This window comes from Aethalodelphis obliquidens, unplaced genomic scaffold, assembly GCF_003676395.1.
Source record: "Aethalodelphis obliquidens isolate GAN/ISIS:26980383/991018 unplaced genomic scaffold, ASM367639v1 scaffold2, whole genome shotgun sequence".
NCBI classification, from domain to species: Eukaryota; Metazoa; Chordata; class Mammalia; order Artiodactyla; family Delphinidae; genus Aethalodelphis; species Aethalodelphis obliquidens.
In genome coordinates this window covers 26,786,488-26,802,316 of record NW_020837946.1, presented here as the reverse complement: position 1 = coordinate 26,802,316, position 15,829 = coordinate 26,786,488, and the positions used below count along the sequence as shown (strand labels likewise).

At 37.3% G+C, this 15,829-nt stretch overlaps 1 protein-coding gene across 2 annotated transcripts in view; it reads left to right on the top strand.

The window, feature by feature from the left end:
- Window positions 1-15,829, top strand: part of UNC80 (unc-80 subunit of NALCN channel complex) — a 237,999-nt gene that overhangs the window by 65,929 nt on the left and 156,241 nt on the right. For both annotated transcript variants that reach the window (XM_027122575.1, XM_027122582.1), the window contains exons 19-21: window positions 867-1,081; window positions 2,548-2,654; window positions 4,224-4,320. In XM_027122575.1, coding sequence (XP_026978376.1) covers window positions 867-1,081; window positions 2,548-2,654; window positions 4,224-4,320 — 419 coding nt within the window. The remainder of the gene's footprint in view (window positions 1-866; window positions 1,082-2,547; window positions 2,655-4,223; window positions 4,321-15,829) is intronic.

The following is a 15,829-nucleotide window of genomic DNA, read 5'->3' as shown; positions in this document are numbered from 1 at the left end:
TTGTGGAATGCCCTAGTGAAAAATCCCTTTGGAGATGTTCCCATTTGTCTTATTGAGTCAGGCTAATTTTTTGTTTTACTTTTTTTTTTTTTTTTTTTTTTGCGGTACGCGGGCCTCTCACTGTCGTGGCCTCTCCCGTTGCGGAGCACAGGCTCCGGACGCTCAGGCTCAGTGTCCATGGTTCACGGGCCCAGCTGCTCTGCGGTATGTGGGATCTTCCCGGACCGGGGCACGAACCCATGTCCCCTGCATCAGCAGGCGGACTCCCAACCACTGCGCCACCAGGGAAGCCCTTTTTTACTTTTAAACCTTAAGTTTCTTTGACTTAAGAAAGCTAAATAAGCAGGCACTATGAAAATTACTTGCTGAAAAATTGTGGGATGATGCATCCCCTGGGTGTGCTGATTGCATTTTACTTATTCATTCGTTCAAGTATTTTTGTGAGTTTATTTAGGGCCAAGAATTATACTGTCCTGGGGTAGGGATGGGGAATAAGATACGGTACTGCACACCCCCAGGGAACTTAAAAATATAAAAAGTTAAATATTTGCTGACACTGTAAGTGCTTCAGCTTTTATGACTCACACTCGCAGACGATTACCTGCAGTAATATTTAGTCTTATATCATGGCTGAAAAAAATGATTTCCTCAACTTGACAGCTGAGACATGGCTATTATCAAGAAGAGCTCAGAGAGTCAAGCTTGATCTCCTTCCTTCCACTCCCACTCTGCCTCTTCCTAAATCCCAGCCCATCAAAGATCATCCTGCACGATTTGCCACAGTGTCATTGGCAGGAGGTTGAAAGAAATGTAAGAGAATTTCACATGTGTTCAGACTTTTAACCCTCTTCTCTGCTTGCTTTCAGCGATGAACAAATGCAAGGGGGCAACATGGGGCGGAAAGATTTCTGGCGCAAGATGTTCAAATCCCAGAGTGCGGCGAGTGACACCAGCAGCCAGTCTGAGCAGGACACTTCAGAATGCACCACTGCTCACTCGGGGACCACCTCTGACCGGCGCACCCGCTCTCGGTCACGTAGAATTTCTCTCCGAAAGAAGCTTAAACTCCCCATAGGTAAAAGTATGTCTGTATTTATCTTACGGATTCTCTTATTCCCTGCCATGTCCTCAAACCAACTCACAATCAAAACAGAGCAACTTGTGGGAAGGTCGAGAAAGGGAAAGCTTTCAAGTCACAAAGCCTAGGCTGACTCCTTCATTTACTCATTCATTCATTCATTTTTTTCAGCAGATATTTCTCAAACCTTTCCTATGAGCTTCTATGGTGTGCAAACACTGTGCTAGGATTCAGGGATTAAATGGTGAGCAGAATTTCACAATGCCTGACTTTGCTGAATTTACAATCTATTAGGGGTGACAATCACTAAAGCAGATAATCATACAACTAAATAGAGTTGCAAACTACGAATTTTTTTTTTTGGTTGCATTGGGTCTTCGTTGCAGTGCTCAGGCTTCTCACTGCGGTGGCTTCTCCTGTTGTGGAGCATGGGCTCTAGGCGCATGGGCTTCAGTAGTTGCAGCATGCGGGCTCAGTAGTTGTGGCACCGGGCCCTACAGCACAGGCTTAGTGGTTGCGGCGCATGGGCTTAGTTGCTCTGCGGCATGTGGGATCTTCCTAGGCCAGGGATCGAACCTGTGTCCCCTGCACTGGCAGACAATTCTTTAACCACTGTGCCACCAGGGAAGTCCCCAAACTATCAGTTTTATGAGGGAAGTATATGTAGTGCCCTAAAAGCATGCAAGGATGAGACCTAACCTAAATGAGGGGGAGGAGAGGCAGGAATCAGGGAAGGCTTCCTGAAGGAAGAGATATTAAGATCTGCAGGGTACTTGGGAGAAGGAGGAAGGAGAGCATTCCAGGTGGTAGCAGTACAATGTGCAAAGGTATTAGGAGGGAGGGACATGGAAGAACTGAGACAAGAGTGGCTGCATGACTATGGTGAAGCCATAGGGACCAGAGCATGTTGGCCTTGCAGGTCAGGTTGTCTCTTCATCCTACAGCCCTACAGAGCCGAGGTGGGATGTTGAACAGGGGGATAACATGAGCAGGTAAACTTTTTTTCTAAAAGATCACTGCATGGAAAACACATTGGAGGGAGCATAAGTGGATATGGGGGACCAGATAGAAAGCTGCCCTTGTGCTCCAGGTATAAGTAATGGTAGGTTGGACTGGGTGGTGACCGTGTAGATGGAGAGAAGTAGATATATTTGAAAGATACTTAGGAGGTAAAATCAACAGGACTTAATGGAAGATGTGAAAGTTGTCAAAGAGAACTGTATAGATTACGGTTTTAATCATGCAAGAGGCCTGGGTTCTTTTTGTTCTGATTTAGTCATGTAATTTTATAGTCCAACACTGAATGTTTTTATTCAAAGCATGTACATTTCGAAGACAATTTGTTTTCACTTTTATTTACATCAAGTCATGTAACTTTCATTGCTTGTTGGGCACATGCCAACTTTTTTGTTTAATCCATTTGGGAGAAAATGCTATAATGGTCTAATTTTTTTTGAATTATTAACTAGGAAACTGGCTGAAACGATCCTCCCTCTCAGGCCTGGCAGATGGTGTGGAGGACCTCCTGGACATCAGCTCTGTGGACCGCCTCTCTTTCATCAGGCAAAGCTCCAAGGTAAACAGGACATTACTTACGTAAGAGAGTGTTGGAGTCACTAATAGAAAAATGTCAGGGCTGGGAACTGCTAAACACCTGGAGGGGCCAAATAAGGAGGAGCTGAAGAAATTCTCTTCAAGGTTAGTAAGTTTTGGAAACTTAAGTGAACTATGGAAACTAAGATGTCTAAGTATGAGGCAATCATAGAAAGGAAAAAAGTGACAAAAAACTATAATGCAGATATAGAGAGGTATATAGGTATTAATTCCCAGCTACTTTTTTCTCTGTTTTTTTTGTTTTGTTTTTTTGGCGGTACGCGGGCCTCTCACTGTTGTGGCCTCTCCCGTTGCAGAGCACAGGCTCTGGACGCACAGGCTCAGCGGCCATGGCTCACGGGCCCAGCCACTCCGCAGCATGTGGAATATTCCCGGACCGGGGCACGAACCCGCGTCCCCTGCATTGGCAGGCGGACTCTCAACCACTGCGCCACCAGGGAAGCCCCCAGCTACTTTTAATACATGTATGAAATCCTAACATCTCAAGCTCCTATCCAAGGACACATAATTGTATAGTGATTTCTTTTACACACACACACACACACACACACACACACACACACACACACACACCCCCCATATATTTTCCTTCCCTACTTTTCCTACCATCTGAACCTTTCTCCCCTTTGAAAAGGATTAAGAAGCTCAGGATGATTTTTCCCACTAAGTGCTTCTTCTGTTAAGCGTTGGAGTAGCATGCAGTTTGGAAAAGGTCGTGATTCTTAGTGAAATCCATCTCTGATAAGAGTCTTCCCTGTGGCTGATTCATGGCCTGGTTGCTGTAATTTTCAGCATGTAATAGGAGTTACATTTCTTTATATACAAATTATTTGCTTATACTCTTTCTTCTTTGAATCTCACTAAAACCAGTTTTCTTCTATCTCTTTTTAAAGTAATATTTTGGAGTTATAAAAAGATTATAGCAACCTTATAAGACATTTAGAAGATATATTTATAATTCCTCCTTCATATTCTTTTTACTAAAATTTGGCCAAGTATTTGAGGGTCTTTGAGGTCCATAGCTTCCTTGCTTTGCTGTAAACAAACACATTTTAAGTGTTAGGAAAAAAACATGTTATTGCACTTTAGTTATAGTACACATTATAAATTCATTTATACTGGTTCTTTCATAGAGATTTGAAATCTTCTATTTGGCTACCTTTTACTTTCATCTGATTCTCAGTTGTGGTGTTGTTTGTAAAGGATGAATATGACTTGTTCATAAATTTGAGTTTGGACTTTATCAGAATTAAACTCTAAGAATATCTCAATTGCTCACTAAATTATTTTCATAGTGCCTGATTATTTTACTTTGAGTCTATGACCAAGACTCTCAAATTATAGTTATAAGTGATGTCATTTTTGGCACATGGGAATAAACTATACAGACTAGCTAACCAGATGTGGAAACCAAAAGAAATGAAGTGACCTTTATATTCTAAACAACTTATTTTTCAAGGTAAAGGTTAGTATAAACACAAAGAATTTCCTCTGAATTGAGTTATCTGACTACCGTCCTTTTTTTTCTCAGGTCAAATTCACCAGTGCTGTAAAGCTTTCTGAAGGTGGACCAGGGAGTGGAATGGAAAACGGAAGAGATGAAGAGGAGAATTTCTTCAAGCGTCTTGGTAAATGTCACTTGGCCTAAGAATTACATGCAACTTTCATCACACAGAACAAACATTTGATTAGATAAAATGATCTACTTTCTATTTCCTTTGATTTCTATTCATTTCTTTCTCGTATGTGTTTTGTTTGTACTACTATTTATAGCTTCTCTATTTATTATCAATTTGGTGCAACATCTATGGAAGTCCTACCATGTTCCTCATTCCCTAGTGGGCCCTGGGTGTGCAAAGAATAAGACACAGACTTTTCTTCTGCTGTTCTGTCCCTTATTAAAATCTGAGAGTTCTAAAAACAACTCCAGGTATCCTTTTATCCACCCACCTATCTACTTAGGAATTCTGCACATTATATCCCAGACGGGTGGCCGGCCACCCTCTGAACACTTCCACCGAGGGCAAGTTTATTACTTTACAAAGCAACCTGTTCCAGAGCTAGACAGCTTTCATTGTGAGAAAGTCTTTCCTTATGTGCTGAAAATATACTTATCCATAAATTTGACTCACTAGTCCTAGTCATGATATCTGTAGCCACACACACACGCACACTCTTACCCACATAATGCCAGTTTCACCTATTATCTATTTCATGTTCTCTCTTTTGATCTCACTTCTGCTCATTAAATATTGTTGATTCCTTTTGTTTTCCTTACATAGAAGAGTCTCTAGATCCATCACCAACCTGATTTCATTTTACTATGTATTCTAATTAGATGATGTGCTTTACAGAATATGGTGCTTCAGATGGAATGCAATGCACTATATTTGACTTTAATCAGTGTAATAGATAGTGTAACTGTTAAGCTCCCAAGGATACAGCCAGTGGATGAACACAATTTAAGACTGCATTATCTGTTTTCACATCACAGAGTTGGTTTGTATTGAATTTTGGATTAACTTTTGCCACCTGTCCTTCTCACGAACAAATATCATGCATTACTTTGATGTAGCCCTTATTCATTCTTCATCTCAAAATAAATAAAATGTATTGTTTCATTAACTTGGGGGGTAGTTAAGTCACTTGTCCAGGAATTCTGAATCTTTTCTTCTCTACAATTGTGCTATAAAAATCCATCATGAGAGACATACACATTTCCCTGTTTTCATCCAAGTTGTTGATATTCTCACAAAGCAGGACAAATACAAAGAAATAGCTCCTAGAGCACATGTAGTTGACTTTTATTGATTAACAATTTGTGGGTACAGTTTTTCAGCCAACCATACATTTAATTTACTAGTGATCAGCAAGCACTTTCCTACTTCATACAAAAAACATCATTAGACTTTACTAAAAAATTATCTCACTGATATCTTTATAACTGTCGAAAGGAGGACTGTAACAGTTCAACACGCTGTCTTCTTCAGTAAACTACAGTGGTGTCTATGATTACTTCTGTGGTGTTGTTTTTTTTAGTGTTCCTGCCTATCCAATTCTCTCTTACAGAATTTGGCTAGGACACACATCAGGCTTATTAGTCTATGGTTTCAAGAATCTTCCTAATAATTGGGATCTTTGTCATTTTCAATCCTCTTGTACTCTTTCCACTCATGATATTTTAGAGATATATCTAGTGTTCAAAACTGTCGGTGTTATAAAGACATTTTTGTGGTGGTTCTTTGAGAATGAAGTGTGGAACTAAAATACGTTCTCTAGGTATGTGCTGTGTTAGCTGGATGTCATTTGACTAGTACTGTGATCGCATCTCCAGGTCATTTCTGTGTAATTTGATGGAACTGAGGCTTAAACTCAGAAACTAGGGTCTTTCACATTTGGTGCCTTTTTAATGAAGCTTTTCTGTACTTTCCCATCTGTGAATTTTTCTCCTTAGTAGAAAGGATGAAAGCATAATTGAGTTGTTTACCCTCCTTTGATTTCCTTACACTCCCTTCTTCAAGTAATAGGTCAATATTTTTACTCTTACTCTTGTTCCAAATATGTTATCGTTATTGTTTCATAACATTCTGGATTTTGAGTTTTCCTCATCCACTGTTCTTACAGATTTCAACTATTGTTTCACATAGTTTTTATATTCCATTCACAAATAGAAAAGACCTGATACAGAATATTCATACAGCCTGAGTCTAGGATGAGTTTGTGTCAACAATACCTGTAATACAGACAGTCTCTTCCTGTGTGTCTAGAAGACAAAACAATAAAATCTGGGACTGATTTTGGAATATTTTATGTGCTTTGGACTGGCAAAGGAAGATGGCTTGTACATCATCATTCTTTGTCCACGATCTCTGGCTTGTTAAAAATTATAAAAGGTATTCTGTGAGTTAACTCTTTCAGAATCTCTCGCAAAAGACAGGTATCTCCAGCTATTCTAAAAAACCAAAAGAACATTATCTGCTAATCTAAGAACATTGTATTTTGCAACAACTACCATACTTGCCCTTGTGAACATCTTTCTAACTTTGAGCCTGCTTTTGCTTATTTCTTTCTTTCTTTTTTACTTTGCAATCTGTGAATAAATCCCCATCCATCCATTATAGATGCATTGTCTTTTTTCCTTCTCATTTAAATTATTTTCATTTAATTGCATATTTTCTGTTTCTTTCTTTAAAGTTGTTAAAGAAAGCAAATATGAAACGTTCTTACCCTCAATTTCAATGTAGTACCTGAACTTCACTGAGCTAAGATAAAATGCAATAGGCGATAGAATTTTTTCAATCTAAAAATTTATTCAACAAATGAAAAACACATCTGCTGAACATTTAACAGAACTGAAATTACATTCACAGACCAGCTATCTTTTTCTTCTATATTTTTCTATTCACTAAGAATATTTTATTTTAGAAATCATGATGTCTCTATCTGAGGGAAGATATTTCATTAAAGCAATGGGTTTTTTTTTTTTTTCCAGCTGATCAGCAAAACTTACTGAATATCTTCTTTGTGCTCAGCTCTGCCATAAACTGTATGGAAAATGCTGCTTAAAGAAATACTAGATTTTGAAATGCTCCTTTGGGATTTAACAGCTTTTTAAAAATGCATTCTATGTGAATCATACCTCAGTAAATTTAATGTTAAAAAATAGTAAATAAATGCAACTAAAACGTACTGAGACTAAAAAATTAATCATGGCCAAGGAAGCCAAGAGGCATCTTTACATTCTAGTAAGTTTATATAAAAGATTGATATAGAAGAGTTACCTTTTATAGGCAAATTACTTTTCAACATTTCTTTCAGTATTACAATACGAAATGTCAGCAGGGTACAACTTGACAATCAGTTTGTAACATGTACAGTGTTGATTTATTTATTACAGTAGTTTTCCTGACATAATCACTACCTTCAGCAGTATGTGAAGGTCTGAACTCTTTCAACATAAACATTCAGGTATTCTAGAGACACAGTGTGGCAGAGTGGTAAGAGTACAGGCTGGTTGTCACTAGGTTTGGATTTGAATTCTGACTTTATCACTTTCTATTGCATGAACTTAGACTAGGCTACTTAACCTGTCCCTTTTCTCTTTATCTTTCTGTCTCTATTCTCTCTCATTCTCTCTCTCTCTCTTTAATTATCTTTAAAGATCTACCTTACATGACTGTTACAAAAAATTTTTTTAAATAAATTATAAAATATTTCATATAGTACTTGGCACATACTAAGTGCTCAAAAAGTTAGTAAATATATTGTTATCTATTAATGCTTTATAGATAAAATGGAAAATTTCCATTGTAAATAGCTTTTACTTACAGCGTGATCCTTATGTCCTGGGCTCGTAGGAGTCTGCTGATCTTCTTACCTGTAATAAGTGTACATCATTCTGTGAATGATTCTTCACAGAATAGGTTCTTGCTGACAAAGATTGTTTTGATCACTTTTCTCTTAATTATTTATACTCTTTAACTGCATTGTTTCTGAAGTTCTTTCAATCAAAATGACACTTTCTTTAGTAATATTGAATACATTTCTTTTAGAATTAATTAGTTTGTCAAAAATATTGGAAGAAATGGTGGGATGCTTATTCTTAATGCTTCCTTTAATAAAATGATGACAACTGTTTTTAATAAATTGGTTAAATAAGAATATTTTTTTACCATCCGTCCTGTCTTATATATTAGTTCTATGACAAATTTAGAGTTATCACTTAATGTATCTTAAATCTTAATTATAGTATGAAATAATAAAACAACTGGATTCACTAAAAAGAAAAATATTACTTGGGATCTATCTTAAATTCAAGGTTTAAGTTTAGGTACTGTTAAGGTTATAACTTTTTTTAATGGATGGGATTTCCTGTGATATGTGTATCTATCAAAGGGCTATATATAAATGATTAATAAAGTGATATATAGATAGGAAATATAACAGGAGTTACCTGTTCTGATAGCTTTGGTAATGTCCAGTGAGTAAATAGAGTAGTATTTTGAAAGGCAGCTGTCTGGAAACAGCATTGTCCAAGAAACGTTTGTTCCTTATTTGTAGTTTCTGGCTTTACCTTCTGTATGCCATTTGAAATTCTGTCTTCTGAATTTTTTCCACCTTTAGATTCTTCTTGTGCTACTTCCTTTTGCATTTAATACAAAATATGCTATACTAAATGGAAAAAAAAATACTGAAGTTGTTGAATATAGCATTTTCAATATGGAATATTTGTACCTGAAAAGGAAATGTACCCATAAGGAATGAAATATGGGAAATGTTGATAATAATATTTTAATTATAATCTGAGCCTTTTTAAAAAATTTATTTTGTTGAAGTACACTTGATTTACAATATTGTGTTAATTTCTGCTGTACAGCAAAGTAATTCAGTTATACATATATACACATTCTTTTTCATATTCTTTTCCATTATGGGTTTATCACAGGATATTGAATATAGTTCCCAGGGCTATAGAGTAGGACCTTGCTTTTTTTTTTTTAATTACTTAGTTTATTTCATTTTTGGCTGCGTTGGGTCTTTGTTGCTGCACATGGGCTTTCTCTAGTTGTGGCGAGCAGGGGCTATGCTTCATTGCGGTGTGTGGGCTTCTCATTGTGGTGGCTTCTCTTGTTGCAGAGCATGGGCTCTAGGTGCGCGGGCTTCAGTAGCTGTGGCTTACAGGCTCTAGAGCACAGGCTCAGTAGTCGTGGCACAGAGGATTAGTTTCTCCGTGGCATGTGGGATCTTCCCGGACCAGGGTTCGAACCCATGTCCCCTGCAGTGGCAGGCAGATTCTTAACCACTGCGCCACCAGGGAAGCCCCTGAGCTATTTTTGTGCTTATGAAAATTTTCAAACATAGACAAAGTGAAAAATGACCCAAGGGATACCAAATATCCATCGCCGACTTGCAATAATGGTAAAAAAATTTTCCAACTTGCTTCATCTTATTTTTTTTAATGTGTTATGGAACAAATTCCAGACACCATACCATTTCACACCTACATATCTCAGTATGATGCTGAGACATTTTAAAAGTTGTTGACCAGGAATTGGTAATTATTTTCATGCCATGCCATAAATTTTTTTCAATTTACCAGGAAGTTTTAAATTTGTATGCACTTAACTTCAAATTATATAGAGCAACAGAGCTACAAGGAAAAAATAGACAAATTCAATATCATAATAGGAGAGTTAGCATACTGCTGTCATTCGCTGATAGAGGATACCTCTTTCAGAACCAGTAGACACCCCCCCCCAAAAAAAAGTTAGTAAGGATATAAAAAACTTAAATAATGTAAGCAGCAAATTTGATTCAACAAGCAGATATATAGTCACTATACTCCAAAACTTTAAATTACAAATTATTTTCAAGCACAGTTGGAACATTTTTAAAACTGACCATATTGTGCTATAAGGCAAATTTTAACAAATTTCAAAGTATTAAAATTATACAAAGTGTGTTTCTTGACTTGTAGTTAAGCTACAAATCAGTAACGAAAAAGTAACTAGAAGTTATGAAATACTACTTCTAAGTAACACCCCCAAAAACAAATCACAATTGGAGTTAGAAAATAAGTTAAACAGAATGATAATAAAAATATTACATACCAAAACTTGGATGTGACTAAAGCTGTGCTTACCGGAAAATGTATAGTCTTCTTTTTTTTCCAAGGTAACAGTAGTGTTTTTTTTTAAATTACACACGTCTATAAACTTAATAAATAGGTTTTCTCTATTTTTTTATACAACAGGTTCTTATTAGTCATCAATTTTATACACATCACTGTATACACGTCAATCCCAATCACCCAATTCACACCACCACCCCCACACCCCCGCGGCTTTCCACCATTGGTGTCCATACGTTTGTTCTCTACATCTGTGTCTCAATTTCTGCCCTGCAAACTGTTTCATCTGTACCATTTTTCTAGTTTCCACATATATGCGTTAATATACAATATTTGTTTTTCTCTTTCTGACTTACTTTACTCTGTTTGACAGTCTCTAGATCCATCCACGTCTCAACAAATGACCCAGTTTTGTTCCTTTCTATGGCTTAGTAATATTCCATTGTATATATGTACCACATCTTCTTTATCCATTTGTCTGTTGGGCATTTAGGTTGCTTCCATGACCTGGCTATTGTAAATAGTGCTGCAATGAACATTGGGGTGCCTGTGTCTTTTTGAATTTTGGTTTTCTCTGGGTATAGGCCGAGTAGTGGGATTGCTGGATCATACGGTAATTCTATTTTTAGTTTTTTAAGGAACCTCCATACTGTTCTCCATAGTGGCTGTATCAATTTACATTCCCACCAGCAGTGCAAGAGGGTTCCCTTTTCTCCACACGCTCTGCAGCATTTGTTGTTTGTAGATTTTCTGATGAAGCCCATTCTAACTGGTGTGAGGTGATACCTCATTGTGGTTTTGATTTGCATTTCTGTAATAATTAGTGATGTTGAGCAACTTTCCATGTGCTTCTTGGCCATCTGTATATCTTCTTTGGAGAAATGTCTATTTAGGTCTTCTGCCCATTTTTGGATTGGGTTGTTTGTTTTTTTAATATTGAGCTGCATGAGCTGTTTATATATTTTGGAGATTAATCCTTTGTCCATTGATTCATTTGTAAATATTTTTTCCCATTCTAAGGGTTATCTTTTCATCTTGTTTATGGTTTCCTTTGCTGTGCAAAAGTTTTTAAGTTTCATTAGGTCCCATTTGTTTATTTTTGTTTTTATTTCCATTACTCTAGGAGGTGGATCAGAAAAGATCTTGCTATGATTTATGTCAGAGTGTGCTTCCTATGTTTTCCTCTAAGAGTTTTACAGTGTCTGGTCTTACATTTAGGTCACTAATCCATTTTGAGTTTATTCTTGTGTATGGTGTTAGGGAGTGTTCTAATTTCATTCTTTTACATGTAGCTGTCCAGTTTTCCCAGCATCACTTATTGAAGAGACTGTCTCTTCTCCATTGTATATCCTTGCCTCCTTTGTCACACATTAGTTGACCATAGGTGCGTGGGTTTACCTCTGGGCTGTCTGTCTTGTTCCATTGATCTGTGTCTCTGTTTTTGTGCCAGTACCATATTGTCTTGATTACTGAAGCTTTGTAGTATAGTCTGAAGTCAGGGAGTCTGATTCCTCCAGCTCCGTTTTTTTCCCCTCAAGACTGCTTTGGCTATTTAGGGTCTTTTGTGTCTCCATACAAATTTTAAGATTTTTTGTTCTAGTTCTGTAAAAAATGCCATTGGTAATATGATAGGGATTGCATTGAATCTGTAGATTGCTTTGGGTAGTAGAGTCATTTTCACAATATTGATTCTTCCAATCCAATAACATGGTATATCTCTCCATCTGTTGGTATCATATTTAATTTCTTTCATCAGTGCCTTATAGTTTTCTGCATACAGGTCTTTTGTCTCCCTAGGTAGGTTTATTCCTAGGTATTTTATTCTTTTTGTTGCAGTGGTAAATGGGAGTGTTTCCTGAATTTCTCTTTCATATTTTTCATCATTAGTGTATAGGAATGCAAGGGATTTCTGTGCATTAATTTTGTATCCTGAAACTTTACTAAATTCATTGATCAGCTCTAGTAGTTTTCTGTTGACATCTTTAGGATTCTCTATGTATAGTGTCATATCATCTGCAAACAGTGACAGTTTTACTTCTTCTTTTCCAATTTGTATTCCTTTTATTTCTTTTTCTTCTCTGATTGCTGAGGCTAGACCTTCCAAAACTATGTTGAATAATAGCAGTGAGAGTGGACATCCTTGTCTTATTTCTGATCTTAGAGGAAATGCTTTCAGTTTTTCACCATTGAGAATGATGTTTGCTACGGGTTTGTCGTATATGGCCTTAATTATATTGAGGTAGGTTCCCTCTATGCCCACTTTCTGGAGAATTTTTATCATAAATGGGTGTTGAATTTTGTCAAAAGCTTTTTCTGCATCTATTGAGATGATCATATGGTTTTTATTCTTCAGTTTCTTAGTATGGTGTGTCACATTGATTGATTTGCATATATTGAAGAATCCTTGCATCCCTGGGATAAATCCCACTTGATCATGGTGTATGATCCTTTTAATGTGTTGTTGGATTCTGTTTGCTAATATTTTGTTGAGGATTTTTGCATCTATATTCATCAGTGATATTGGTCTGTAGTTTTCTTTTTTGTAGTATCTTTGTCTGGTTTTGGTGTCAGGGTGATGGTGGCCTCATAGAATTAGTGTAGGAATGTTCCTTCCTCTGCAGTTTTTCGAAAGAGTTTGAGAAGGATGGGTGTTAGCTCTTCTCTAAATGTTTGATAGAATTCATCTGTGAAGTCATCTGGTCCTGGACTTTTGTTTGTTGGAAGATTTTTTTTTTTTTTTTTTTTTTTGCGGTACGGTAGCCTCTCACTGCCATGGCCTCTCTCGCTGCGGAGCACAGGCTCCAGACACGCAGGCTCAGTGGCCATGGCTCACGAGCCCAGCCGCTCCATGGCATGTGGGATCCTCCCGGACTGGGGCACGAACCCACGCGCCCCGCATCGGCAGGTGGACTCCCAACGACTGTGCCACCAGGGAAGCCCTGTTGGAAGATTTTTAATCTCAGTATCAATTTCATTGCTTGTGATTGGACTGTTCATATTTCTTCCTGGTTCAGTCTTGGAAGGTTATACCTTTCTAAGAACTTTTCCATTTCTTCCAGGTTGTCCATTTTATTGGCATAGAGTTGCTTGTAGTAGTCTCTTAGGATGCTTTGTAGTTCTGCAGTGTCTGTTGTAACTTCTCCTTTTTCATTTCTAATTTTATTGATTTGAGTCCTCTCCCTCTTTTTCTTGATGAGTTTGGCTAATGGTTTATCAATTTTGTTTATCTTTCAATGAACCAGCTTTTGTTTTTATTAATCTTTGCCACTGTTTTCTTTGTTTCTATTTCATTTATTTCTGCTCTGATCTTTATGATTTCTTTCCTTCTGCTAACTTTGGGTTTTGTTTGTTCTTCTTTCTCTAGTTCCTTTTGGTGTAAGGTTAGATTGTTTACTTGAGATTTTTCTTGTTTCTTGAGGTAGGCTTGTATAGCTATAAACTTCCCTCTTAGAACTGCTTTTGCTGCATCCCATAGGCTTTGGATTGTCATGTTTTCATTGTTATTTGTCTCTAGGTATTTTTTGATTTCTTCAGTGATCTCTTGGTTATTTAGTAATGTATTGTTTGGCCTCCATGTGTTTGTGTTTTTTACGTTTTTTCCCCTGTAATTGATATCTAGTTTCTTAGCGTTGTGGTCAGAAAAGATGCTTGATATGATTTCAGTTTTCTTAAATTTACTGAGGCTTGATTTGTGACCCAAGATGTGATCTATCCTGGAGAACGTTCCGTGCACACTTGAGAAGAAAATGTAATCTGCTGTTTTTGGATGGAATGTCCTATAAATATTAGCTAAATTTATCTGGTTTATTGTGTCTATTAAAGCTTCTGTTTCCTTATTTATTTTCATTTTGGATCATCTGTCCATTGGTGTAAGTGAGATGTTAAAGTCCCCCACTATTATTGTGTTACTGTCAATTTCCTCTTTTACAGCTGTTAGCAGTTGCCTTATGTATTTAGGTGCTCCTGTGTTGGGTGCATATATATTTATAATTGCTATATCTTCTTCTTGGATTGATCCCTTGATCATTATGTAGTGTCCTTCCTTGTCTCTTGTAACATTCTTTATTTATTTATTTTCTTGCAGTACGTGGGCCTCTCAGTGTTGTGGCCTCTCCCGTTGTGGAGCATAGCCTCCGTATGCGCAGGCTCAGTGGCCATGGCTCACGGGTCTAGCCACTCTGCGGCATGTGGGATCTTCCCAGACCAGGGCACGAACTCATGTCCCCTGCATTGGCAGGTGGACTCTCAACCACTGCACCACCAGGGAAGCCCTAACATTCTTTATTTTAAAGTCTATTTTATCTGATATGAGTATTGCTACTCCAGCTTCCTTTTGATTTCCATTTGCATGGAATATCTTTTTCCATCCCCTCACTTTCAGTCTGTATATGTTCCTAGGTCTGAAGTGGGTCTCTTGTAGACAGCATATATATGGGTCTTGTTTTTGTATCCATTCAGCAAGTCTGTGTCTTTTGGTTGGAGCATTTAATCCATTCACGTTTAAGGTAATTATCTATATGTATGTTCCAATGACTATTTTCTTAATTGTTTTGGGTTTGTTTTTGTAGGTCCTTTTCTTCTCTTGTGTTTCCCACTTAGAGAAGTTACTTTAGCATTTGTTGTAGACCTGGTTTGGTGGTGCTGAATTCTCTTAGCTTTTGCTTGTCTGTAAAGCTTTTGATTTCTCCATCGAATCTGAATGAGATCCTTGCTGGGTAGAGTAATCTTGGTTGTAGGTTCTTCCCTTTCATCACTTTACCTTCTGGCTTGTAGAGTTTCTGCTGAGAAATCAGCTGTTAACCTTATGGGAGTTCCCTTGTATGTTATTTGTCATTTTTCCCTTTCTGCTTTCAATAATTTTTCTTTGTCTTTAATTTTTGCCAGTTTTATTACTATGTGTCTTGGTGTGTTTCTCCTTGCATTTATCCTGTATGAGACTCGCTGCACTTCCTGGACTTGGGTGGCTTTTTCGCTTCCCATGTTAGGGAAGTTTTTGACTATAATCTCTTCAAATATTTTCTCGGATCCTTTCTCTCTCTCTTCTCCTTCTGGGACCCTTATAATGCGAATGTTGTTGCATTTAATGTTGTCCCAGAGGTATCTTAGGTTGTCTTCGTTTCTTTTCATTCTTTTTTCTTTATTCTGTTCTGCAGCAGTGAATTCAACCATTCTGTCTTCCAGGTCACTTATCAGTTCTTCTGCCTCAGTTTTTCTGCTATTCATTCCTTCTAGTGTAGTTTTCATTTCAGTTATTGTATTGTTCATCTCTGTTTGTTCTTTAATTCGTCTAGGTTTTTGTTAAACATTTCTTGCATCTTCTCAATCTTTGCCTCCATTGTTTGTCTGAGGTCCTGGATCATTTTCACTATCATTATTCTGAATTCTTTTTCTGGAAGGTTGCCTATCTCCACTTTATTTAGTTGTTTTTCTGGGATTTTATCTTGTTCTTTCATCTGGTACATAGCCCTCTGCATTTTCATCTTGTCTATCTTTCTGTGAATGTGGTT